At 49.8% G+C, this 24,953-nt stretch overlaps 1 protein-coding gene across 2 annotated transcripts in view; it reads left to right on the forward strand.

The window, feature by feature from the left end:
- The first annotated feature begins 605 nt into the window (after positions 1 to 605).
- The window catches only part of LOC122392276 (tektin-4-like), a 127,706-nt gene continuing 103,358 nt past the window's right edge, over positions 606 to 24,953 (forward strand). The window contains exons 1-2 of one of the 2 annotated variants that reach the window (XM_043386966.1): positions 606 to 1,406; positions 19,853 to 19,935. In XM_043386966.1, the coding sequence (XP_043242901.1) occupies positions 1,153 to 1,406; positions 19,853 to 19,935 (337 nt within the window). In that variant the 5' untranslated portion in view covers positions 606 to 1,152. Of the gene's footprint in view, positions 1,407 to 15,659; positions 16,292 to 19,852; positions 19,936 to 24,953 lie in introns of those variants that run through there. The other variant, XM_043386974.1, reaches the window with a different exon arrangement.

Raw genomic sequence — 24,953 nt, forward strand, 5'->3', positions numbered from 1 at the left:
TATTGGTGAAGTGTAACGCTGGTGCGTTTCATTTTCCCTCCCCAAATCAACCCGTTCCCAAATTCATCCTTCATAACAGCAGCGCGCCGGCGACCAGACACCGCTGACCCGCCGACCATCTGGCCGACACCGGACGGCAGGACAAACACGGATCCGAGACCGCGCCGCCAAATGCTATTATCCGGCGGCCCTTACAGAGCCGTCTCACCGCCGCCGACCGTGGGAAGGGTCCAGCAATGGGTCCCAACCCCGGTCAAGGGGGGCCGGGGGGACGGATGGACAAAGGCACGCAGCCTCCTACGCGCGGCGAACGGACACCGTCAGCCTGGGAAACAGGATACGACAGCGCCGCTGCGGCAGCGGGAGGCCGGGGCGCCCGGGACCAAATTGACCACCGGTATCACACTTCAAAGGCAATTTCTTCAAAACACGGCTCGAAATAGCACATTTCCAGGATGTGCCGAGACTGGCGCCGACAATCAGCATCGTGAAACTGGGACAGAGTAACAACATCCAAATTCCAGTATGGCACGGCACATCCGCATTCCCGGGCCCATCTTCCCACGCTGGCAAACCTGGCCGGCGTGGCAAATTTGCCGGCATCGCCAGGGGCAGAAGATTCAAATTCACCTATCGGCGCCAGAATATTTGAAGGGAGGAGGAGCACCCAGAGAGGATAGCAGTCACCATGGAAACGGCACGCCGGAGGCTGCACAGCGGAAAAACGCATACGTTTCGGCCCAACATAACGTTAAATTTAATAGAAATCTCACCCTTTCGGCAACCAGACTCAGCAGAAAATACAGAAGACTGGTTAGACGGACAGAAGACCTGGAAAATTGGCCCTTACTGGAAATTCAGAGAGCAGCAGAACTCGGAAGAAAGAGGCGGAGCGAAGACGGCAACTCTAGAGACAGCCCGAGGCAGATGGAGCTCCAGCAAAACTTTGAGGATTTTGAGGATAGGGAGTTGAGTTGGAGAGTCTGAGGCGTTGGGGACGCTCACAGGCGGCAGTTCAGTTGGAGTTGGAGAGTCGGAGGCGTTGGGGACGCTCACAGGCGGCAGTTGAGTTGGAGTTGGAGAGCTGGGAAGTGGAGTTCGGAGGTGGGCGGGACAGTCAGTTTGTAGCGGCAGGATGGAGAAGGACAGGCGATGGAGGGAATGAGTTCGAGCGGAGAGGAGAGTTTGAGAGGAGTCGGCGGTGATAGTTCTGGAGGAGGAGGATGGAGGACTGCCTGCCACTGGAGGACTCTGCGCCGCTCCGCCGTTCCATGTCGCCCGCCACCATCGCTCCGCGGGCTGCCGCCAACTCTGCCGCCCGTCCGTCGTCGCTGTGCCGCCCGCCCGCCGATAAATCTGCTGCCAGCCGGCCGTCAGCCCTGTCGTCCACAGCCAACAGCTAACAAGTAAGGTCAGCACTGGAGGTGAAAGAACTGCTTTCCTATCATAATCCTTCCCCAATGTGCCCCGCCTGCTGCCCCGGCTTTTCTCTCGCCCCGGGGATGTAATTTTATTTAGGCCCGTTTGGGGGGGGGGGTCTGTAGATCTGTACGTATGCGTGAGCGTGTGAACTTGTATGATTGAGCGGCCTTGCGCCTTGATCTGGAGATCAAAAATGGGAGTGGCTGGGACATGTTATGTACGTATGCGTGAGCGTGCAATTGTTGAATGAGTTAACGGCATTGCTCCTTGCTGTAGGGTATCAAAAGGGGGTGGTTGGGATGTGTATCATTTTGTCACTTAAAGGTATTATCAGGGTTTTTTCCGAAATTTCGGAGTTACTCAGTGAAACGTGTAGAAGAAGGTGGCTGAGGCCCCAATCCGAAGTCATTCGTCTCAAAATTGCCTAATTTCCAAATGGTGGGCCTCCAAAGTTGATCCGTCTGCCAGCCAGTACCTGGAGGAGGCAGTACCAAGTACTCGGATACATTTCCCTATAAGTCCATAGGCTTAACACTAGCTAGAGACTTCTAGAGATATTTTTTATGCCAGATAAGGCCGTCGCATACCAGATAAGGCCGCAACGGCCGTTCAACGTTACGTGGGGAAATGGGAGAAATCTAAAGACTTTTTTTCTCTGACGTCTCCACTCCAATATCTCTAGCGCAACTGGCAAGCGTTGTTAGCATTGGCTCGTGTCGTCGTAAATAAGATTTGTTTGACGTATATTCCGTAAGTTGAGTGTGTTGTTGTAATTTCTGAGGCTGTATGAGTTGGACGGAATGGCGCCATCCCGCCATGTGCGAAATCTGTGCGAAACAAAGCTGTTCCTATTCATATTTGAATGTTCAAGACTTGTGGGCTTTGTAGCCAGTGCGTGTAGCTTCTAGATATCCTGTGGGTTATCAAAATAATTAAAAAATTATGTTGTGTGCTTTCAAACTAAGCTCATCCCGAGTGTAATTCAAGAATGTCTTAGTTCAAGCAATTTAACTTGAAAGTGCTCCAGCAATGAAGAAGCTTGGATGGAACGTTGAATCAAAGTTACCTATCATTTGTAATGCAAATGTTTATGCTAAGTGCTGAACGTTACCAATAATTCGAGACATCCGTTGTAAGATGTATGACGCAGATCAACTTTGATCAAGTGAAGAAAATAGATTTCAGATGAAATAATGTCAATGTTCAAGGCTGAGCGACTGGCAGATTTCGGAGTGAGCACGAGTGGCCTTGAGACATTCTGTTTCTGTAGGTACTCAAAATAAATAAATTATCATGTTGTGTGCTTTGAGGTTAAGTGTTATCAGTGGTGCTTCATGGTTGTGCTTTGTTGTTGGTGTATGGGCATATTTTGAGCACATTGCAGCATGATATTGGTGGTGTGGTGTAAAGCAACTGATCTCCGCAGACTTTGCACTTACTTGCAAAGCCTGCGGACTGACTTTGCAGACTGGCTGACAATGAGCAATGCATTGCTGACTGATATCATTTATTCTGTGTTTGTAGCACAAAGTACAGAAGTGGCACATACATTGTTACTTTGAAAACCTGATGTGAATTTGATGTAGAAAATTGGTGGCTGACGTTGAGTCCTTACGTATTGTGAGTAGTGTACAGCTGGTGCATCGAGCACAGGCTTGAGACCAGTGACGTTTGTATCAGTAGACTGTGTTTGAGTCGGCCTTGGTTTGAGTGTGGTGACCGAGTAAGCTGGTGTGTATAGCCATGCAATAAGTGTTTTGAAATATATTTTTGGGACAGTATTGAAATGGTGTGTTTTGGCCATCTGGCATGGATGATGGAAAGCCACTAACTCAACTTTAGGAACGCTTCTTCATTATGCTCATCTAAGGCACAATCATCTATTTTCTCTTTGCAAGGATTGATTACTAATTCACTGTCAATTATAACCTGGTCCAGAAGGTTTCGCTGGGCCACACGGTTCATACAGATTCATCCACAGTGCTCAGCAGTGCATGTTTTCAGATTTCAACAGACTGTAATTGTTTCTGTATGTACATATGCATCATGCAAGGGTACAACAGATGCGGTATTTGGTAAGCAGTTGGCAGCAAGGTGGTGTTTGTACTTATTGGCAGAACCAGTTGAGCAGGACTAAAACTATCCTAGTTTCTCTCCAATTTACTCAGATCCGTCTCAACACATTGAACATATTGAAAGCGTCCATCCATGAAGATGCCTGCATGTATACTCATTTCCGAGAAGGCACGCTCGTCGCTCATCCATTGCCGAGCAGGCACGTGCGTGCCCATCGCCGGCGCGCATTAGCGCGCGTCCATGGCTGGGGCGCACGCGCGCGGCCATGGCCGGCATGCACGCGCGCGCGCCCATCGTCGGCACGCAAGCGCGCGCGCGCCCATCGTCGGCACGCAAGCGCGCGCGCGTCCATAGCCGGCGCGCGCGCCGCGTCCTTACCCGGCGAGAACGCCGCGTCCGTACCCGGCGCGCACCCGCGCGCGTCCACAGCCGGCACTGACAGACCCTGACCGACGGGCGTGCTGCCGTCGGCGGTCCTGACAGATGGGCGGCGGGCCCGGCTCCCGCAGCTCCGGCAGCGGGCGGCAGCCATGGTCGGCATACACGCGCGCGCGCCCATCGTCGGCACGCAAGCGCGCGCGCGTCCATAGCCGGCGCGCACCCGTACCTGGCGCGCACCCGCGCGCGTCCGTACCCGGCCCGCACCCGCGCGCGTCCACTGCCGGCACTGACAGACCCTGACAGACGGGCGTGCTGCCGTCGCGCGGTCCTGACAGATGGGCGGCGGGCCCGGCTCCCGCAGCTCCGGCAGCGGGCGGCAGCTCCGGTGACTGTTTCGGCAGCTCCGGCAGCGAGCGGCGTCTCCGGCAGCGCTCAGCAGCGGCGCCAAGCAGCAGCAGCGGCTGAGCCAACAGGCGGCCGCGGAGGCACGCCCCCCCCCCCGCCCCCCCCCTTTGCACATTGTTCGTCCATGGAGATGTCTGCAAGCACGACCATTGTTGAGAAGGCACGTGCATCCATGGCTGAGCACTGAGCAGGCACGTGCGACCCCTTTGCACATTGTTCATCCATACATATCAATATAATTTACCTTATTGATTAGTGTGAGTCTTGCAAAATCTTAAACTCAGAAATACCACAAGGCAGGCTGCCTGGGTGAGTTGCTAATATGAACATAATGAACATTATACATTAGTGCAGTACCTATAAGTATCCATGCTGTGTGAAGGACTTGGCCCTCACGTTCATTCGTTTGGTGATTGCACATGGTGGCATGTGTACCAATTGTTCTCCCTAACCCTTCTTACAACTTTGACTAGCAAGTAGAAGCTGGCAAAATGCAAGGAGCTTACAAAGCATGCTTATATGTATATAACTGAGGATGATTCTCTCAATTGAAGCATGATCCACACTCAGCAGCTTCTTCTGTTCTGTTCCACAAACTAAAACTGAAATGACTCAATTTTCCTCAAAATATATTCATTTATCACTCATAAACAACAAAAATATACATTAGGTAGGTACCAGGGCAATAAAAAACATACAAGTTACATATTTTTTTCATGTACAGTCCTTTCACAGCAACAATATGTAGAAACGCACCAAGACGTTCACGGAGAGCCCACCCATAACAAACTATAGTTGAAGCCGGGGCTCTGCTGCAGCAGCAGGGGTGACGTACAGGGCACAGAGGTCATGTCACATCATGTTGTACAACCTGTTGTTCGAAAAAACAGATCAACATTGATTTTGAAAAACTGTAGCGCTTTCTTCAGTCACTTAGGTAAGCTTTCTCGCAAGACGTTACATTAGATTCACCACTCTTGACAAAATAATCAGATTGAAACTTAGCTCTTGTGCCTGATGCACTTACATTTCAATTTATTGAAATAAAACACTCAAATTTACCCTTGAAAATTGTTGACATTTAAATGATATTAACATCAAGATTTTGATGATCAGCAAACAAGCTATTCAAATCACACCCATATAATAATTTTGGCAATGTTGATAACTCTTGCTGTCTTATTGAAAAGCAAATCTTCAATTTGTTCATATCCAAATCCAATGCCAAGCACTGAAATCTTGTTGCAAGGCCCTAAAAACAACAGACAAAAACAAAACAGTCTTGTGGAAATCGCCAGTGCGGTGCGGCGGCCTTGGCGAAATTTCCCAAGGCTGCTCTTTGTTTACATTTTAGCGATGGGCCAACTTGGCCGCCCAAGTACTTGTTTTGCGTGAGTAAGTACAATTTTGTCAATTTTGAAACGGCTATATCTCGCAAATTTTGGTACCGATTTACATTTTATGCATATCTTTAGAATCGGCAGAGTCTGGGGAGTTCAATGATTGGAAATTTATGCCGATTCCTTTCAATTTTTAAACCCTGATAATCCCTTTAACAGACTTAAATCTGCAATCTTGTCTAAAGCGGGGTAGGACTGGCTTTGAATGTGTGCGTGCGTGAGTGTAAATGTGAGCGCCCGGGCGCATCAGAGTGACGGATCATTGCATTGGGACGAATTTTGGCCTTCATTACGCGAAAGGCGGTAGAACTTTCTTCAAAATGCGTGTGATGCTCAGCTACGTTCGTCTCGGTTACTCCAGCCGGTTGTCTAATATTCAGTTGCAGGCTCAAAGGACGGCACTTTACGTAGTAGCTATTTAGTTTAAAGTTGACATAGGTAATCTGGCACTCTGTTTTGGGGATCGGCTCAGTTCACTATGGTTTATGGCTAGTTTAAGTCTTGCTTTGCTTATCTTTGAAAACTCTGTCGTTTCACTGCTAGTTTCTCTTCCTTCGTTTTGGCTGAATATATCTTGAAAAAGTACTCACATCTGTTGGGGCTATTTGGGAGGGAAACATGAATGGATTACGGGACGAGATGAAAGTGCTGGAGAGAATGAGAGAATTCGGAGAGAATGATAGGGACGAGCAGAATCCCGTCTCTGACACCAGTGGCGCAGCCAGGGGGGGTCAGAGGGTCAGCTGACCCCCCGAAATTTCTGTCAGGGGCCCGCTCGAGAGAGAGAGAGAGAGAGAGAGAGAGAGAGAGAGAGAGAGAGAGAGAGAGAGAGAGAGAGAGAGAGAGAGAGAAAGGTAGAGGGAGGGAGGAGAGAGGTCTTAATCTAACCGGACGAGAGAAGTGGCTCGGGCCCCCTGGGTGGATGGGACCCGGGCCCCCCGTGGATGGGTCCGGGCCCCCGGGAGAACGGGCCCCGGGTGCACGGGGCCCGGACCCCCGGTTGGATGGGGCCCGAGCCCCCGGGAGAACTGGCTCGGGCCCCTGGGAGAACGGGCCCGGACCCCCTGGGTGGATGGGGCCCGGGCCCCCGTGGATGGGTCCGGGCCCCCGGGAGAACGGGCCCCGGGCCCCGGGAGAACTGGCTCGGGCCCCTGGGAGAACGGGCCCGGACCCCCTGGGTGGATGGGGCCCGGACCCCCGTGGATGGGTCCGGGCCCCCGGGAGAACGGGCCCGGGCCTCCCGGAGAACGGGCCCGGGCCCCCGGGAGAACTGGCCCGGGCCCCGGGGAGAACGGGCCCGGGCCCCCTGTGTGAATGGGGCCCGGGCCCCCCGTGGATGTGTCCGGGGCCCCGGGAGAACGGGCCCCGGATGGACGGGGTCCGGACCCCCGTTGGATGGGGCCCGGGCCCCGAGAGAACTGGCTCGGGCCCCTGGGTGGATTGGGCCCGGGCCCCGTGGATCCCCTGGGAGAACGGGCCCCGGGTGGACGGGGCCCGGACCCCCGGTTGGATGGGCTCGGCGCGCCCGGGAGAACAGGCCCGGGCCCCCGGGAGAACTGGCCCGGGCCCCTGGGAGAACGGGCCCCTGGTGGACGGGGCTCGGAACCCCGGTTGGATGGGGCCCGGGCCCCCGTGAATGTGTCCGGGCCCCCGGGAGAACGGGCCCGGGCCTCCCGGAGAACGGGCGTGGGCTCCCGGGAGAACGGGCCCCTGGTCCCGGGTGGACGGGGCCCGGACCCCCGGGTGGCCCCCGGAAGAACGGGGCCCGGGCCCCCGGATCGATGGGACCCGGGTCCCCTGGTGGAAGGGGCCCGGAGCCCCGGGTGGACGGGGCCCGGTGCCCCAGGTGAACGTGGCCCGGGCCCCCATGTGGATAGGGCCCGCGCCCCCGTGTGGATAGGGCCCGGGTCCCCGGTTGAATGGGGCCCGCTAGGGTGACCCGCTTGCTCCGCAACGCGAATAAGGGGTATTTTCGATCGGTGGGCGTTTGGTTGGTCTTGTGTCCGTGGGTTATGCATCCATTTCGGTCGATTGCCTTTTGACGGCTAAGCATTTTGGTTTGGGAAAAAATATCCATCGCATCGAGGTGCTGGTGTCTGATGAGCATGCGTTCTACTATAGAACATGTCATGTGTAGTTTATAACAAAGGTTGACGTAGGTTATTGAAAAATGAAAGCCATCGATGAGTTAGGTACTATGTAGAGGTTTGAAACATTTATATTTTTAAGAATACTGCTGCTCGTCATGCAAAAGCGATGGTTGGATTTTGGACAAAATTGAATGCTCTTTCCAACTATGCCATTTTCAACTGTCAAACGTACCAGGTTATGCAGTAAAACCCGTGTAATTAAGTAAGCCATTAACAAATACCATTTTCTCCAGCGATTTGTTCCACCTTGTTTTTGATCAATTAGCTTTTCACAATTTTTCCGTGCGAGGCTGTGCATTTCTTTTGCCAACAGGCGTTGTTAGAACCCGCTCCGTCAAACAGTCACCCGAAAATAGCATTAAGTCCCAAATCTGTCCGAAACGTCAATTTTCCAGCATAAGTGCCCTCACGGGTGCACGTGGCGCGTGCCATCCCTGCACCGCACACCATTCGATAGCCCGTTCGATTCTCTACACGATACTGTGCTCCCCGATCGGGCCCACGGTTACCGAGATACTGCACGGGGACCGGACCCGTGTCGGGCAAATTTAGCCATTTTCGCACGATTTTGCAAGCCGATTTATACATGTATTGTAAAGTCTATGACGCGAATTTGCACTTTTTAAGCACGCGCCATGTGCTCGCTATCGATCCGATCGAGCTGAGACCCTCAAAGGCACGTTGCCCATTCTTGATCTATAAATCGCGAAAATTTCAGCGCGCCAGGCGCAACGGTCTGGCCTGTACCCCGCGCTAAGTAACACCATGCCGGGACCTCGATAGCAGACAGAATCTACGTCACCACATCACCACACCACAACAAACCCGGCCCAAGGCAATACATGTCCCATATGAGCGCGTTAACCCTCGCCGGCACAAGCCATTCCAGCCATTTTGCGTCCTTCGACAGCACAAGGGGGAGGGTGGTACGGTACGACCCCCCCCCCCGCGTTTGGCCCATGATCGAGCTAGAGCTTCGCGGAAAAAAGGAACGTGCTGCCCGTGACGAGAGTAAGCCGTTGATACTCAATTTTAAGGTTCTTGGTCATTGGTTGACCTTCCAGGTCAGGTCAATGACCCAAAAATCGGGAAAATCGGGACCTGTTAGAACGTCGAAAGTGTGGCTGCTATAGGGTTTTTCGGGGTGCTGATCACGAATAGTTATCATGTTAGTTTTGATCACAGATGATGTCTTTATGCTAAATGCAGGTCAGGTCGGGTCAGGTCAGGTCAACCAGTAGGAGTCCTGCCGGGTATTTGTAGTACCTACGTGTCCGCCGCGGCTCTAGCAGCTTCGTAACATGTTACGAAGGCACCAAAACTACTTCGTGAATGTTCAAATGGTTGCTAAATTCGAATTCAGCTCCATAAACTAGCCTAGAAAGATGTATAATTTGAAAAAGTACCGAGGTCATAGGTCAATGACTTGACCTGGCCTTCAGGTGACCTTGACACCCACTCTAATGCATGGGAGCAGCATCAACTCATATGTTTGAACGCTTGAAACCACGAAAAGACTGCAAACGCGCGGCTAATGCGAGTCGGCATACGCCGGAACGCGATTCTGGCCAAACATGGTCTCGGAAATTAGGTCACAGGTGAAAGGTCATTTTAGTCAGGGTCATGCAATTTCTAGGGTAGGTGTAAAACTGATCAACGCGAGGGTACTGAAAGTTACGTCGCGATCGGCCGCTTTTTACGCGAGTTATTCGCGAAAAAATTAGGGGGTTGCATCAATCCCTCCCCCTGTGCCGGCGAGGTTTAAAACTTCTTGTGATCGAATTTACGTAATGAAGAAGGATAAAGGCACAATCTTCTACAGCAGCCAATAGATGACTTAAGACAGGCATATGGAACTACTTAAATCTTGTCCGATAGAAGCAGGCTACAGCTCCGTTTGCATATATGCTATGCGTATTGCGGAAAGGGCACATTTCGTCCTCGAAAGAAACGAATTCATACGTCATAGTAACATGTTTCTGTCATGGTCAATTCGCGTAGAAATTGAACACCGGGTGATTACCGAGCTATTGTTCTATCAAAATTTTCCGATTCAAACTCGCTCAGGGTTATCGTGTAGGTAAAGGGGGCCCGCTCAGCAGAATGCGTATGAAATATGGAAAGATTCTGAAAAATGGGTGGGGGGCCCGCACACTAGGGGGCCCGCTTTGGAGGCGATGACCCCCCCGAAACGAAATCCTGGCTGCGCCACTGTCTGACACCGTTCACACGTCGGCGTGTCTTTATTTTTTTTTTTTTCACGGAACACAGACACAGGTGGTAAATCACGCTGCATCATACCCAGTTGTTATTGTCTTGGTAGCCGCTGTTTAATAACTAGAGATCTGATTCGTGACAGTCAAAGACAGGCAATTTGCGTCAGTAGAACTATCAGGTTTTCTTCAGATGAGAGATCGGAGTTGTCGTAAATCAGCATGATGTGATTCAGTTCGTTTTGACAAGGTGTAAATCAACGTACGATCCAGTATATAATCGATCGCTTTAATGTCCGGAAAACGTGGTTTATTTCTCATTAGCTGCAAGTTAATGTAACGTAATGTTTTCAGCGTTTAGTTAGTCGTGAAACTCCGTGCGTACCTCAATTCGTTATAAGCGTAACTCAGTACTGAGCGGTTCGTGTCATTTCTGGGTCTCAGGCAAGGTTGACATGTGAAACAAAGCCCATCAAGGCCGTTACCTTGTTGACGATTAACAATTTGTCATTTCCGGCGGGTTGAGTGCCCGAGCTCGAGCAAAAGCCAGTCAAATTTGAGGTAAATTAACGTAAGCCCGAGATGAGCTTAGTAATTTGACGAATCAGTTGTGATTTTGAATTATATTCTATTGGCCGACATTTTTGTTTTCGCTCCGCTGTCATTTAATCGAGACGTGACCTACCTGTGAAATTAACATGCTCTACCTAACAGTTAACGTTACCTGGTTTGTATTTCCGGCAATATACCCCATAATCATCATTTGATTTCACGATTCTGATCGAGTGGGGCCAGAACGATTTTGCTAAGCTTAATTTTAAATTTGCCCGAACGCCGCTCATTATCTCCGACAATTAACGACGATATCAATACCGTTTATGAATGATTTGAATGATCCTGCCCGCGTGCGGCCCGGGCCTTCCAGCCGACTGCCTGTCGCCGGCTCGGACCGACCCGGCTAATCCCCTGGGAATGTGCGTGGAAGGATGGGGCGTCCCGCTGTGGGGGCCGGCGCCGGTCGAGAGAAGCGGCCATCTTTGGGCACCCGGTCGGTCCCGGCCGCCGCGCCGGTCCTGCGGCGGCTAGAGCAATTAGCGCGTGCCACTGGCCGTCCAGCGCGGGTTCACAGGGAAACTGGGATGGGGCGCTAGGTCCGACGGCGGCACACGATCACTCGACGCGGTGGTAGAGCACCGACTGAAGACGGAGCATGGATGCGACGCGTGTAAGAATGTGATCTATCGACATTCCACCTTTCCTATCAGTCTTCTCCGAGTGATCGTTAATGCAGTCTCTGAGTGTCGGCCAGTCGCTCTGCCGGCTTGTCGGCCTGTCAGTCCGTCAGTTTGCCGTTCACGGTCTGATGGTCTGTCAGTAGGGCAGTCTGTCTTTCTGTCTGTCTGTATGTTTGTCTTTCTCTCTTCTCTCTCTTCTCTCTCCCTCCCTTCTCCCTCTCTCCCTCTCACCCTCTCTCTCTCTCTCTCTCTCTCTCTCTCTCTCTCACACTTTCTCTCTCTTTCTCACTCTCTCTCTCTCTCTCTCTCTCTCTCTCTCTCTCTCTCTCTCTCTCTCTCTCTCTCTCTCTCCCTCTCCCTCTCTCCCTCTCTCTCGCATTCATGGCCACCAAAACGCGTTTCATGTCGTCAGTCGGTAATCCGCGATTGTGTCATCGGGTCTGCTGCGTATATGACGTCACGGAGGAGGTGCTGTCTCGGGACGCGTGGGGAGGACGGGCCCCCAACCCGCGGGCGCGGCGACGCCCGGGCCGGACGGGCTCGGCCGTGCTAATGATCAGGGGATCGGCGGGTGACCCTCGCTGCTCGCACCGCGCTGGGGTGCGGGATAACAATGGCTCAGCCGAACCCGCAGTCAGAGGTGACCTGTGGCCCACTGAGAGCGGCCATCGCTACACGGACCGCCGAGTCATTAACAATTATACCCGGATTGACACAAACATTACCGATGATTGAAATAGGGTCAGGCATCGATTACAACTTCCAATTGTTTAAGTCGGACAATGTTTTTCTTTTTACAAATGGGGGGAGGTAATGCTTTGTCAGAGTTACATGGTTTGTCGAAATTAGAACACTGTCTTTTATCGCAGTACAAAATGCTTATCGGTAAGACTCGAGGAAAGGAATGAAGATAAATCGTATCGAATTCCGAGGTATTATATTAGGGAATAATTCGGGGCTGCGAGGCCAGTCTATGCGTGTCGTACCCCCGTGTACGTTGTGTTCACCGACACGGTTGTCTACACTTACGGCTGATGGGAAACAGGGACGGGTTATTGTCTGGGTTGAACGATTGAATATGCAATTATGATTGATCGCATTCGGGCCTAAACTCACTTTAAACGTACAAATAGGATTATTGGTTAAAGCATCAGTGGTAGGGGACGTTTAACGTTGGTGATTTAGAGGTGCTAAATTTTAGCGATTGGTTTGTTCCGGAACGGTAGGTTAAAACGGCTGGGTTATAAGGGGAACGCCATGAGGGCGCGGGGAACGCCACGAGGGCGCGGGGAACGCCATGAGGGCGCGGGGAACGCCATGAGGGCGCGGGGAACGCCACGAGGGCGCGGGGGAACGCCATGAGGGCACGGGAAACGCCACGAGGGCGCGGGGAACGCCATGAGGGCGCGGGGAACGCCATGAGGGCGCGGGGGACGCCATGAGGGCGCGGGGAACGCCATGAGGGCGCGGGGAACGCCATGAGGGCGCGGGGAACGCCATGAGGGCGCGGGGAACGCCACGAGGGCGCGGGGAACGCCAGGAGGGCGCGGGGAACGCCATGAGGGCGAGGGGAACGCCATGAGGGCGCGGGAAACGCCGTGGGCGGAGACGGGAGAGACCAATGGAATCAGCGATGTTACGACCATTTCGCCCGGGGCGCGCTTTACAGTCGTCGAAATTAATGGAACCTGCCGCAAAGGGAAAGTTAAGTGAAATGGGAAGGGAGGGAATATCTTCGTAATTCCTGTTTTAGTAAAAGGTGCCAGATGAGTTCATCGAGGGTGGAAGTATATATCTATATATAATAGTATGGATATGAATAGCCATAGTTTTGGCCGCACCTGGTTATAGGAAAAAAAACAGTACGCAGCATTCAACTATCCGTTGCACACCACTGGGGGATGTTAGGTAAAGAGGGAGGGACCAGAGTCGTGACCTGGTATATTCATAGGTAAGTAAGGATTGTCGAATGTATGAAGGATGAATGAATGAGCGAGTGATTGTGGTTAGATCCAGTGGGAGGCACTCCTCTGTGCAGTGGTAGGGAGATGCCGCGTCACCAAAGTAGGGTTAATCATTAATATAAACTGACCCGAGTGAGGGTTGAGAGAGAGCCTCGGGCAGTCAACCTGATTAAATTATCCTCTTTGAATGCCCATAACCCAATGACCCATCACCGTACAGTGTAGCAGCCTATATGCCCCAGTGACTGACCAGCCTCGCAAATCAAACAAACAAATAATTATCTTGAAGCTGAGCCCCGCTACAGAAGGATGTCACCTGAACCCTCGGAGAAGTCATCTGAACCTTCGGAGAAGGTGCAGGACCTTACCGCAGTGGAGGGGGGGGGGGGGGAATTTCGTCAACTCCTGTTTTTTTCTCGCTTTGGATACCTACCAAAGGTATCCACTATCCAAGCATACCTTTGGAACCTAAAGGTATGCTCCACTGCTCTTTTTTCGTGACCAAAGTCTTACAACTTTCCCACGAGTAAAAACAAGCCAATATATTTTGATATTCACGGCATTTACTGAGATTAACGGAAATTTCTGAGTATGAGCGGCCGGCCGACCGGCCGCGGTCACGGTTCTGCGACGCTTATATCTCAGCAACCACTTGACCGATTTACACGCGGTAATTTTTGTACGGTAGCTTCATTCCTTCTACCAAGTATTGGACTATTCCCGATGCATGTGGGTGACCCCTTATGCACGTGCCACGTGCAAAACGAAGAGGTGTCACTTTTGTAATTGTTGCAATATCTCGGTAACTAGGTACTTGGCCGATTGCGCTGAAAGTTGGCATGTAGGTAGGCACCCACTAGGCAATGCATATCCATGTGCCAGAGTTGGGGTGCTGCTGCACGTGCGCACGTGCAGGGGTCGATTCTAGATCTCGACAATGGCTGGACCGATGGCGCTCAAATTTGGCAAACAGGGACCGGTTAGTAGGGTGCCGTGCACAAGTCAGCTGGAGGTACCCCGTCGAAATTTCGCACGTGCAAAGCTCACCCTCTCGCTCGCTCCGTTAGTCGCCCCAAAAGGCGTTATACTGGTTTATTAACCCGGCGGTTGCTGGGGTATTTCGCCACCCACCGTTTGCTGGGGGGGGGGGGGCGTTAAACGCCCCCAGCCGATAACTCGAGAACCAATAGGCGCAGCGAAACGCACGAGGCGGCAAACGAAAGAACGCGACGAGACATTTCAGATGAGTACTTTTAAGTTGAATTTTGAGGTCACAGGTCGGGTCAAGGTCAGGTCAAACACCTGAAATCGGACTTTCAGTAGCATGGACTTCAGGACTTCGCAATGGGCGCCTCTCGTCATAAACTCTGTCAAAACGGTGCACAATCCATCATATAAGGCCTACAAGAGTGTCAGCTCCATGTAGGGGTCAGCCAAGCATAGGTCAGGGTCAAGGTCAGGTCAACCGGCCAGGCACATATCCCCGAAAATCAAAACTGATATTCGCAGCCTGTGACACATGTTTTATGGGTACTTTGGGGCGTAGAACACGATGGTGACATTCATTTTATCATATGTGTACGTGTTTGGCTAAAAAAGTTCAATTTAAGAAATGCATGTATCATGGTCGTGAAGTAGTCGCGAGAAATTGCAAAGATTTAGTTCAAGATTTTGGAAAATGCGGAACGATAATCAATAATCGAAGATAGCCATTTGATTGGTCATGGTATTGGCAGTTCAATGGCGTTTACGGCATGTCTGTATGTCTATTCTGTGATTTTATATGATTTTTTGAACATATGCCGTTTTTGGTCGAAAACTCAGAAATCATGACGTCACTAAAACCTCGATATCTCAAAAATTTTCTGAACGATTTTTTGAAACTTTGTCACAATAAACTTCAATTAAATCCCTACAGGTACCCAAAATTTGGCGCGCCTGCGGCGCGCCGTTTTTATGCTATGGCCCGGCGAAAAAAGTGGGGGCGTTTAACGCCCCCCCCAGCAACTCGCGGGTTAAATGGCGTGAATTGTGAAGCAGGTGGGCATAACACTTCATAACTGAAAGGATGGGGTAATTGGGTACCTGTTGCCGTTTTAGCAATAGCCTTTTTGTTCATCCCATTCGGCATTGCTTTTCTTTTTTTTTAACATTAGATCGACCGTCGAACCCAGTCGGCAGTCGTTCCTAACATTGGTGAAGACCCTCACCTGCATTGCTCAAGATTAGTGAAGGATCCTTCACCAATCTAAAACTTTGGTGAAAGGTATCCTTCACCAAAGAGATACGTTGCTACACCTATGACCATAGGTATGTAAAATTGATGCCCGGAAAAGTCCTGAAAGTTTGGTGACGATATCTGCAGACTGCAGTCGTTTAGGAGATAGCAACGGAAAAGGACAGAGGGACCGTTTCGACCCCCCCCCCCCGCTCCGGGGCGCGATTGGGCATTGGCTCTTTCCTGATTCGCTATCTCTGATCGGGAGCTTTTGCTCCCGTCCGAGCTCTGCGCAAGGAAAGTCACCCACGGTCACCTGGTTGCTATGGCGACGTAACAGCTAGTCGGTGGATCAGCTGATTCACCCGGCGCTTTTTCGATGTTTTCCGTGTGACTTGGATACCTGCGATACGTGTCTGGGAGGTCTGGGAAGTTAGGACGGGGAATACCGTTTTATTGTTGGTGACTACCTAGTAATTACGTGTTTTTGTTTTCAACAAACCCTTTGAAATGGCTTCAGTGAACGCGTGTAGGTGTCCGAGTGGTATTGCAGCTCAACGGGATCCGTTACTGAATGTAAAATCTGAGCAATGCGGCGACATTCGAAACATGGACAGCTGCAGGCCCGTGCCGATCCCAGATCCTTGCAAGCCTTTGGAGAAACCGCAAACTTTCGGGCTCAATCTCAACCTCCAGTCCATGACAGGCCAAGACTATTCATCAGCGACTGGATGTCAACTTGTTCGCTCTGCAAATATTATAGAATGGGATCAAATGAACGACCGCAAAGTGTTCGGAGCCAGATCGGACAAGGAGAACTCCGAAATGTGAGTATCTTATGTGGACAGGTCAAGGCCCGCTACAGACAAACATGCACCTGACTGCCTGAAGCATGTTTACTTACACCTCGCACTTGCAGGAAGGGAGGGGGGGGGGGTCTACCATGGATCCCCACATCTCGTTTCTTTCACGAATAACTCGCATAAAGAGTGACCGATCGTGAGGAAACTTCCACTACCACCAATCTATTATATTTTACACCTACCCTAAAAGTTTCCTGACCCCGGCCCAGCCCAGATGACCTTTGACCTGTAACCTGTTTCTCGAGACTGTCAGGCCAGGCAGGGTTGAGATTCGGCGTATAGGTCGGCGCACGTTGTCCGTAATTTTCTAGACTTTTTGTGATGAGAAACGTGTAACATGTGAAATGGTGTTTGTCCAATGCATTGTGGTCCGGATGTCAACGTCACTTGAAGATCAGGTCAAGGTCGGAGGCCTTTGGTGACCTCGGATGGCCTTATCAAATTTTACGATTTTGGGGTATTCTTATTTCGAAAATAAGCAGTCACTTAGACATTTGGCAAGTACCTAGTTTTGGTGCTCATGCAGCATACCTACTGTTAACGCCAGACCCCTTGAGACCCTAATTTTTCGCGATTACTTTTAAATGCGTGAAGGAATTTCAACCAAGCTCAGGACATGGCCGTTTCAAGACAGGCCGAAACTTTTACAATTTAGATATTTTATCGCCATTTCAATATTTCAGGCACTTGTCATTGACTCGTAATGTTAAATTTCGAGCAAGATTTTCATCCGGTGTGTAGAGGCTATCACCAGTCAGTCTGTGATACGTTATGACGTCACAGCTAAGCCCCGCCTCTGTGGTCTTGGCCTGCGGCGGTTTCGGGCCGGCGCGCGGTCACTCTCGCTGTGGCGGGGAGCGGGGACGGGCGACGGGCGAGCGGTGCCGAAAGCCGGCGGAGTTGAGCGTAGCGTCTTGGCTGACAGTGCCCAGAGAGCGACATGATGACTAAGGAGTCATAAATGCTCATTGCGCATTGCTTCTACAATGCGCATTGAGCATCCACCACTCAATGCGCATCAACCACTCATGTTCGCTGATATATATATTTTTTTTTATAAGCTGCAAATGACGGGCAGATGGCATATAACTGACATAAGGTTAGGAAATATTCACCTGTATTTAAAGCCTATGGCGTTGCAGATAATGCGATAATGGGATGTCGGATGTCACCAAGTAGCTGCCGATTTGTACATCGCTATGCAACCATCGAACAACGCAATAATAAGTTAATTGCCTGAGCTTCACATCATACGGCTCGCTCGTATTTCAAACAGATACCCTACATCGAAAATCGTATTTGTTAGGAATCGTTAACGTTTGTTCGAAGCACGACTGAGTACCTAGTAGGTTGAGGAGTGATGGTCCTCTTGGTCCTATATACAAGAGTCAACAAGAGCCTAACATTTACTTGACCGTCTGCTGCAATTGACTCATAGCACGTGAAGCGTCAGCGAAATTCATAGTCCTTCACAGATGGCAGGGGTGTCGTTTGTACAGAGGTCCCTGATGGGCACGGGTCAATGCCGCAGTCGTGGGCGGAGCCTAATGTCATATGACGTAGAAAGCCTCTATCCAGGATGGAAAAACAGTTAACATTACGAGTCAATGACAAGTGCCTGAAATATTGAAATGGCGATAAAATATCTAAATTGTAAAAGTTTCGGCCTGTCTTGAAACGGCTATGTCCTGAGCTTGGTTGAAATTCCTTCACACATTTAAAAGTAATCGCGAAAAATTAGGGTCTCAAGGGGTCTGGCGTTAACAGTAGGTACATAATGCGAAGCTGTCAGCCTGACACCTTATAGGTACTATATGGATAGCTGGCGAGAGCCCTACTGGTTGACCCGACCTGACCTGACCCGACCTACCTCAAATGCATGAATGCATCGTCTTTGATCAAAATCAATGTAAAATTCGAAATCAGGTCCTCGAAAAAGTATAACAACCTCTTTTCAAGAAATTCTAGTGGGTATGTCTAGATTTTCCCGACGTTTAGGTCGAAAAAATCGGGACACTTCCGGTTTTCGAAGTTTTGGAATGCCAGGGAACGCAGCAGTAGACAGCGAACACCATTTCGTATTGGCACATCCTGTATTTTTTTCAAGATTTCCGAGAGCAACCTTTCTTATCAGCATCATTTTCATAACTATTTTTTTCAGCTTTATGTTATCCAAATATGTCACACCCCTCTCGGGACTTGAATGTGAGACTTCGATCCAGCCTCATATCGTCGCGACCTTTACCCAGCAATTTCTAATGCAGCCTGCGCGCTTCAGCCTCGGAATCTTGTACTCTCTGCACTTGCAGCGCCGCTGTTTATTGCCATTGTTGTCTGCGCAGTGAATGTTTGCATCGAGCTCTGATGCGGTGCTGGCTGACTGCGTGTGAATCGCCTCGCCTGGTCTGTCTGCCTGACTGCGCGCCGGGCCTGTATTGCTCGTTGGTCACAGTTGAGTTGACGCTGCTCGGCAGCCCACCTCAGCCAATATCGGCGTGTAGGCGACCCGCCGCCTGTCCCCCGTCCCAGACGGATCCGGATAGCCGACACCGTTATTGGATGCCGAAGGACAGATACTGGGTGCCGCCGGTGCACCGGAGCGATCACGCCCCCGAAGAAGCAGTGTAGTCATATGTGTGATTGGCCCATGGATGGCTCAGACCTAGATTTTCAGGCTGTCGCTATCAGGGGTAGCCAGTAACAGTTGGTAGCATTAGGCCAAATGGGCGCTCAAAAACTACTATCCCATAGGGTTTGCATGTTAAATCGACCTTTTTCAAGCGAGCCCCATACGTAAGCTAAAAGAAAAAGTGCCAATATTATTGTGGGGAAAGGTAGTCTCAAGCTTCCTCTACAAACTTTTAATCTAGCGTTTTTCGATGCGGGGGCCATAACAGGTCCAAAAAGCATTGGGCGCTGCTAGAGGTACCAAAAGCCCCTCCATGAGAGCACTAGTTCCTGCGCATGCGCACATTGCCTCAACCCTGTACTAGCATAAGTTGGCGATACTGCTCACGGACTCGATCAGCCAATGAGCGTCCCCGATTTTTTTAACAGATGTCGCTAGCATCACGTAAATCCTGCTTGCGAACACATTTCACGAATGAAACAGCTGCGCCATTTCCGCCTTCCATTGATTCCTTCCATCTTAGTATCAACTATAGGCTTTTCCACTAACTTTATGCTAAGTTTTAAACTATGGTTAGTATGTTATTTCTGGTTCATATAATTTAAAAATAACTGCTTTATGAATGTGGCTTTTCTCGTCAGAATGGAATACTCTATTTATTCCATATTAAAAAAAAATATCACCTTCCATGTAACTCATCCAGGTAAAATGGGCGCTTTCCGCGTCGTTGGTGTACCCGTTGTTCTATATACCCTGGTCGCTATGGCCCCGTCTTAGGGTAATCAGCTTTTGGTGAATTTCGAACGCTGTGGGGGAGGGACATGTAGTGTACCCTGGATACCCTGTGACACACCAGTGGCTGTTCTGACTGTACCGTCACTGCCTTCTGCCCGCAGGCTGAGGGAGCTCAGCAAGCGTCAGCAGGACGAATGTCTCACCACGTCCCGACACCGTGCCGCCGACACCACCAAAAAACTCGGTACGTATGTAACCGCCGGGCCTCGGTCGGGGCACTGTGGCTGTGGTTTTAAACTGAGGCGGATGTTATCAAGTCAGTTTAATAAATATTCCCCACCCTGAGCTACCACATATCACCGTATCCCATTGCCATGGTGTGTTCGTTATTCATTGAAACAATACCGGCTGTTTGCGCTGTCGTTTACACAGCAAATTGTCAGAGTGGCTCAGTATTTGCACAGCCGGGCGTGTACCGGGTCGGCCCGGGAACCGGCGGCTCGCGGAAATAATGATGGACACACACAAACGCTCACATGCACAAAAAGACGGCAGATGTAGGGCAGCAACGGCCTGGATAGATGGCAACCGCAAGGGATGGACTTCCGCGGGATGTTTTTCAACTGCTGTCGTGGCCCTGAGGCCATCTTTCTATCGTCAGAGCAGCGAAGCTATTTATTTGTCTAATTTATCTTTCTCGTGACTCTTATACTGTCAGAGCTGTGAAATTTGCTAGATACATATCGATTTTCGTAAATCGTAAGCGAGGATTTTTGTATCAACTGTCGGACTCATCGGGTTATCGATTGATTTTTTTTTAGTCTTGGGATAATCTATCGAGTCGACTGACACAACTGCGAGGCTGTCCATCAGAGTCAGAGTTATCTATCGACTGCCACAGCCGTGAGCGATTGAAAAGCAATGAGATCCATCGGCTTCCGCTTACCTGCTGACTGTTGGGACCCATGGGCTCACCTATCTATCGACTGTGACTTGTCACAGCATGTGTCTCACCATCGACTGAACGGGCTCGGAACTTTCGGGAAGCCAGTGATGTAGTGCCAGGACGGACCGAGCATCGGCGACGGCGATCATCGCCTCGCCACTCGTCACGGCACTGCGTCGTTAGTGTCACACCGGCGACAATAATGGCGCGGAGGTGACAGGGATGGCGCGACTGTGACGAGCGCCACAGTGTTCCGGGCTGCATCGGGCACCGCCGCGCCCGCACTAAATGGCCAACTGCAGCTGCTATAACCTGGATGGCTCTCGGCTAGGTCATGAATGGATAGGGCCATCCATCGACTGAGTGGTTGGATGATAGACTCATGTCTCATAACCTGTTATTAATATGTCTCTGATTGTGGACCAGTCGGTATAGGTAGGGGAGAGTGGGGTAATTTGGCCGCTTTTTTTAGAAAACGATATAACTTAAAATTGACGACACATTTCTGCATTTTCTCAACGCTGGCAGGTGTTGTATTCATTTTACTTTACTGGACAGTGAACTTGAAATGATAGAGTAATTACTTATATTGAAATTGTGACGTATTACAAAGGTCTGCAAGGCGGCCAAATTGCCCCACTAGCAGGGTTATTTGGCCGGGGGTGTGGGGCAATTTGGCCGGTGTTAGTTTGCGGTCGGGATTTTCTGTTATATTGCGAGTCAGCTTCAGATTCAGCAATGACGTGTGTCCTATGACGCATTTGCCGCATTTTGGAGGTTGGCTCAGGGGTCACAGGGGTCAAAATAGCCAAATTAGCGGCTCTAGATGCGATCACAGTTTTTTTACGAATAACTTTTGAAGTAATCAAGCTAGGCCAAAACTTCGAGTACCATCGTAATTCTCTCGTCAGTCCGCATCGAAAGATATATGTGTTGACCTTGAGAAGTCAAGGTCAAAGGTTGACCTCAGGTCACGTTGCATCAGGTCGCTTAACCTCAAGGTCACGTGATTTCAAGGTCATCATGCATATCATTCGATGCGCCTTGGCGAGCTGAACAGAATGAGACCATTTGTGCGGCTGTACCATTTTTCTGTAAGGATTTATTAGCAAAAAAAAAAACGTTTGGCAACCTTTGATGACGTCACATGCTCTTACAGTTGACCAATCGGAAGTAAGGCATTAAAGTAGTCAAAGTTGGTCATGAATCATGTCATTTATGGTACAATTGACCATGAAAACTCGGCCGTCCCAGCATAGTGACCATGAGCGCACCGGCCAAGTTGCCCCGCTAGTCCCGGCCAAATTACCCCATGTTGCCATTCTGAAAATTTATGTCTATTAAGTCATCACGGCTTTACGGAATAAGATAAAATTGCTCTTGGAACCGCTGAACACCCCCAAGAATGGCTCTATAATATCTGAATTCGTTTTTAGCCCAAATACTACATGTTATACAACTTTGTAAACAGAAGTAAAAGTTACCATTTTCTGATGAAATTAACGTTTTATTAATTTTGAATAAAACTACGAGGGACAAAGTTTTGACATTTGTCCTCCAGTTATTTCTACCTATGACAAATGAATAGAGACTAGAGTTATTTCACTCACTTTTATAAGACATCGTACAGGTGGGGGCGGCCAATTTACACCACCGGCCAAATTACCCCACTCTCCCCTACTTATGCAACTGGTCCGCCGCATACCGCCTGAAACCTGCCGATCCGGCTGGGGCTCTGGCCTTATCCGTCTCTTACCTAGCCAAACATCTCAAGGCCGCCCCACACTGGACCTCGCATGAGGGTTGCGGGTTTTGAGTTTGCGGGCATAATACTAATTCATAGAGTGATTAGACCGTTCTTTATGGCAACTTCATGAATGCAGTGAAGCCGGAACACCTTCAGAAAATTACACATAGTCGCAATACCAGCGCAACGAACCAAAATTCGGCTCCAACGAAAAACCCGTAAACCTCGCAGAACTCGCAGACCTCGCAGCGAGGAAAATCGAAAGTTGACTCAAAATCAACTATTGGAATGCGACGCAAGGTCGCTCGCAAGCAAAAAACATGCAGACTCGCCTGTTAGATGGTAGTGTGGGCCACTCAGCTTAGATTGTATGATTTGAACTTGAATAAACCCGAAAACCCAAAAACTCGCAACCCGCATGCGAGTTCCAGTGTGGGGCGGCCTTAAGGAATGTGTCCGCTATCCACTAGACAGAGCTCCGGCCCTTTGAGGGCTGCGACAGCGCGGTCCGGCGCCGCTCGCTGTTCTCAGTCCTTTGCCGGCGATATTGGCTTTGTCGGTCCGGTCCATTCCGTTCGGGCGATTCCTCTTTGAAGGCGGCTGCCGGCTAATTGTTTTTGTGCGCTGCTGTCTTTCCATCGGCGGCTGTTGACACGGTAAATGTCAGGAGCTGAAGAGGAGGCTGGGGAGGGCGGATGGGGGGGGGGGGGGATCTCCGAAGGCATGGGATATTGAACGACGTGAGGGTAGCATAGACAGGATTAGAACTACGGAACATATCTGCTGTAATAAATCTGAAGCGCAAGGATAGCATGTTTCACCAGTTTGCTATTTTATTTTCATTATCATTTCAAAACATCTTTGACACCCTAACAGGTATTTTCCGCATTAACCCGCGCCCTGGTGGGGTCTGTTTATAACGCGACCTGGTGGGGGGGGGGCTATTTTTTGCCCCCCCTCGTATCTCCGAAACTACTGGACGGATCCGCAAAATTCAAACGGCGTTCGAAAGGCCTGTCAAATTTGTCGAGGAAAACCAAATTTCATTGACCTCGGGGTCACCGATGACGTCACAGGTCAGGTCAAAGATGAAATGTTTCACCGTTCACGGGTCTTCTAGGGAATGCGCTATAACACCGAGGAAAACGCATTTTGTCGAGAATCAGCGATAGGGCGTCAGTTGCCTAGTAGATATATTACTATTAGAGGTCACTGACAATACCAGGTCAGGTCACAGGTCAGGTCACCAAGGGTCACAGGTCAGGTCACATGAGCCCAACTTTACTAAGGTTGTGTGATGCATGTTTTATGGCCAATTTTTCATTTCCAACTCAATGGTATTGGTTATAAGACTATCAGGTACGGCTTAGGTCACTTTCTGGTGAAGTTCAGGTCAAGGTCAGGTCAAGGTCAGGCCAAAAAAGGTCAAATTTTAAAGTTGATAGTTTTGCAAATGGGTATTGATTCGATGCAGCTCGTCACGGGGAGTCTAATGGTGGTCTTTGTTTTGCGCTACGGGGTCTAGAATTGCTAAAAATTGAGTTTGAAAATTTGACGTCATCAATTTTGAACAGTTTTTTCGCTATAACTTCGCCAAAAAAAAGAGGTATCGATCTCAAATTTGGTATGTGGATGGAAGGCGGTAAGGACTATCACATATATTCCGGTTTTTGCGAAATTCAAAAAACTTTTTGGATTTTTCGATTATTATATGCAAATAATTTATTTTTTGATTTTTGGGGGTCAAAATCCAAAATTTTCAAAAATCCGAGATAGCAGTTTTGTAGCCCTGTTGATTCTACAGCTTTTATGTCTTTATCATTTTTCTGTATTTGCAAAGCTATAGGCCTGACAGCTCTTCCCGCGAAACCCTTTTTTAGGTCGAAAACGGCAGAACATGACGTCACTCTGACGTCATTTCCGGCCAACCTATCATAGCCTTTGGAAAAATTTTTGGTCACAATGTGTAAAATTGATGTCCGGGAGGGTACTGAAAGTTTGGTGACGATCGGCGCAGCGGTTCTGGAGATATATCAAAAAGTCTGGAGGGGGGGCAAAAAATAGCCCCCCCCCCACCAGGGCGCGGGTTAACTATTGCGATATATTTTGAGCATATCTACTAACTATTTTAGCATAATATTTGGTTTGCCTACGTACTTATTTTCAGGATGACCAAAATCGAAGATAAGAGTTTCGTAATTGGTGTTTGCTTTATTATGCCCTTATGATATGCTCGTAGTTTCTCGACACTATTTAAGTGTAAACCATTGCTTTATTGCATACAAACACTATTTCTTTTCATGTTTGTTTTCAAGACCATCGCTGATTATTATTTCATTTAATGTTAGGAAATGAGATTCAGCTGGATAACTGATTCAAAGTTCAGGACAGCATCAATTAACGCTAAAAGCATTATCAACGTTATTGATGCATTAATTTGCACCTCAATGCCGCACGAATGATAACTGCGTGATGCGCTCTCACACCTCAGCTGAAGTGCTGCCGTCCACATTAAGTACTGATTTAGCCTATAATTAGCATAAAATAGTGTTAAATTTTATCCAAGATA

The sequence above is a fragment of the Amphibalanus amphitrite genome, unplaced genomic scaffold (genome assembly GCF_019059575.1).
Source record: "Amphibalanus amphitrite isolate SeventyFive unplaced genomic scaffold, NRLGWU_Aamphi_draft 000022F_arrow, whole genome shotgun sequence".
NCBI lineage: Eukaryota > Metazoa > Arthropoda > Thecostraca > Balanomorpha > Balanidae > Amphibalanus > Amphibalanus amphitrite.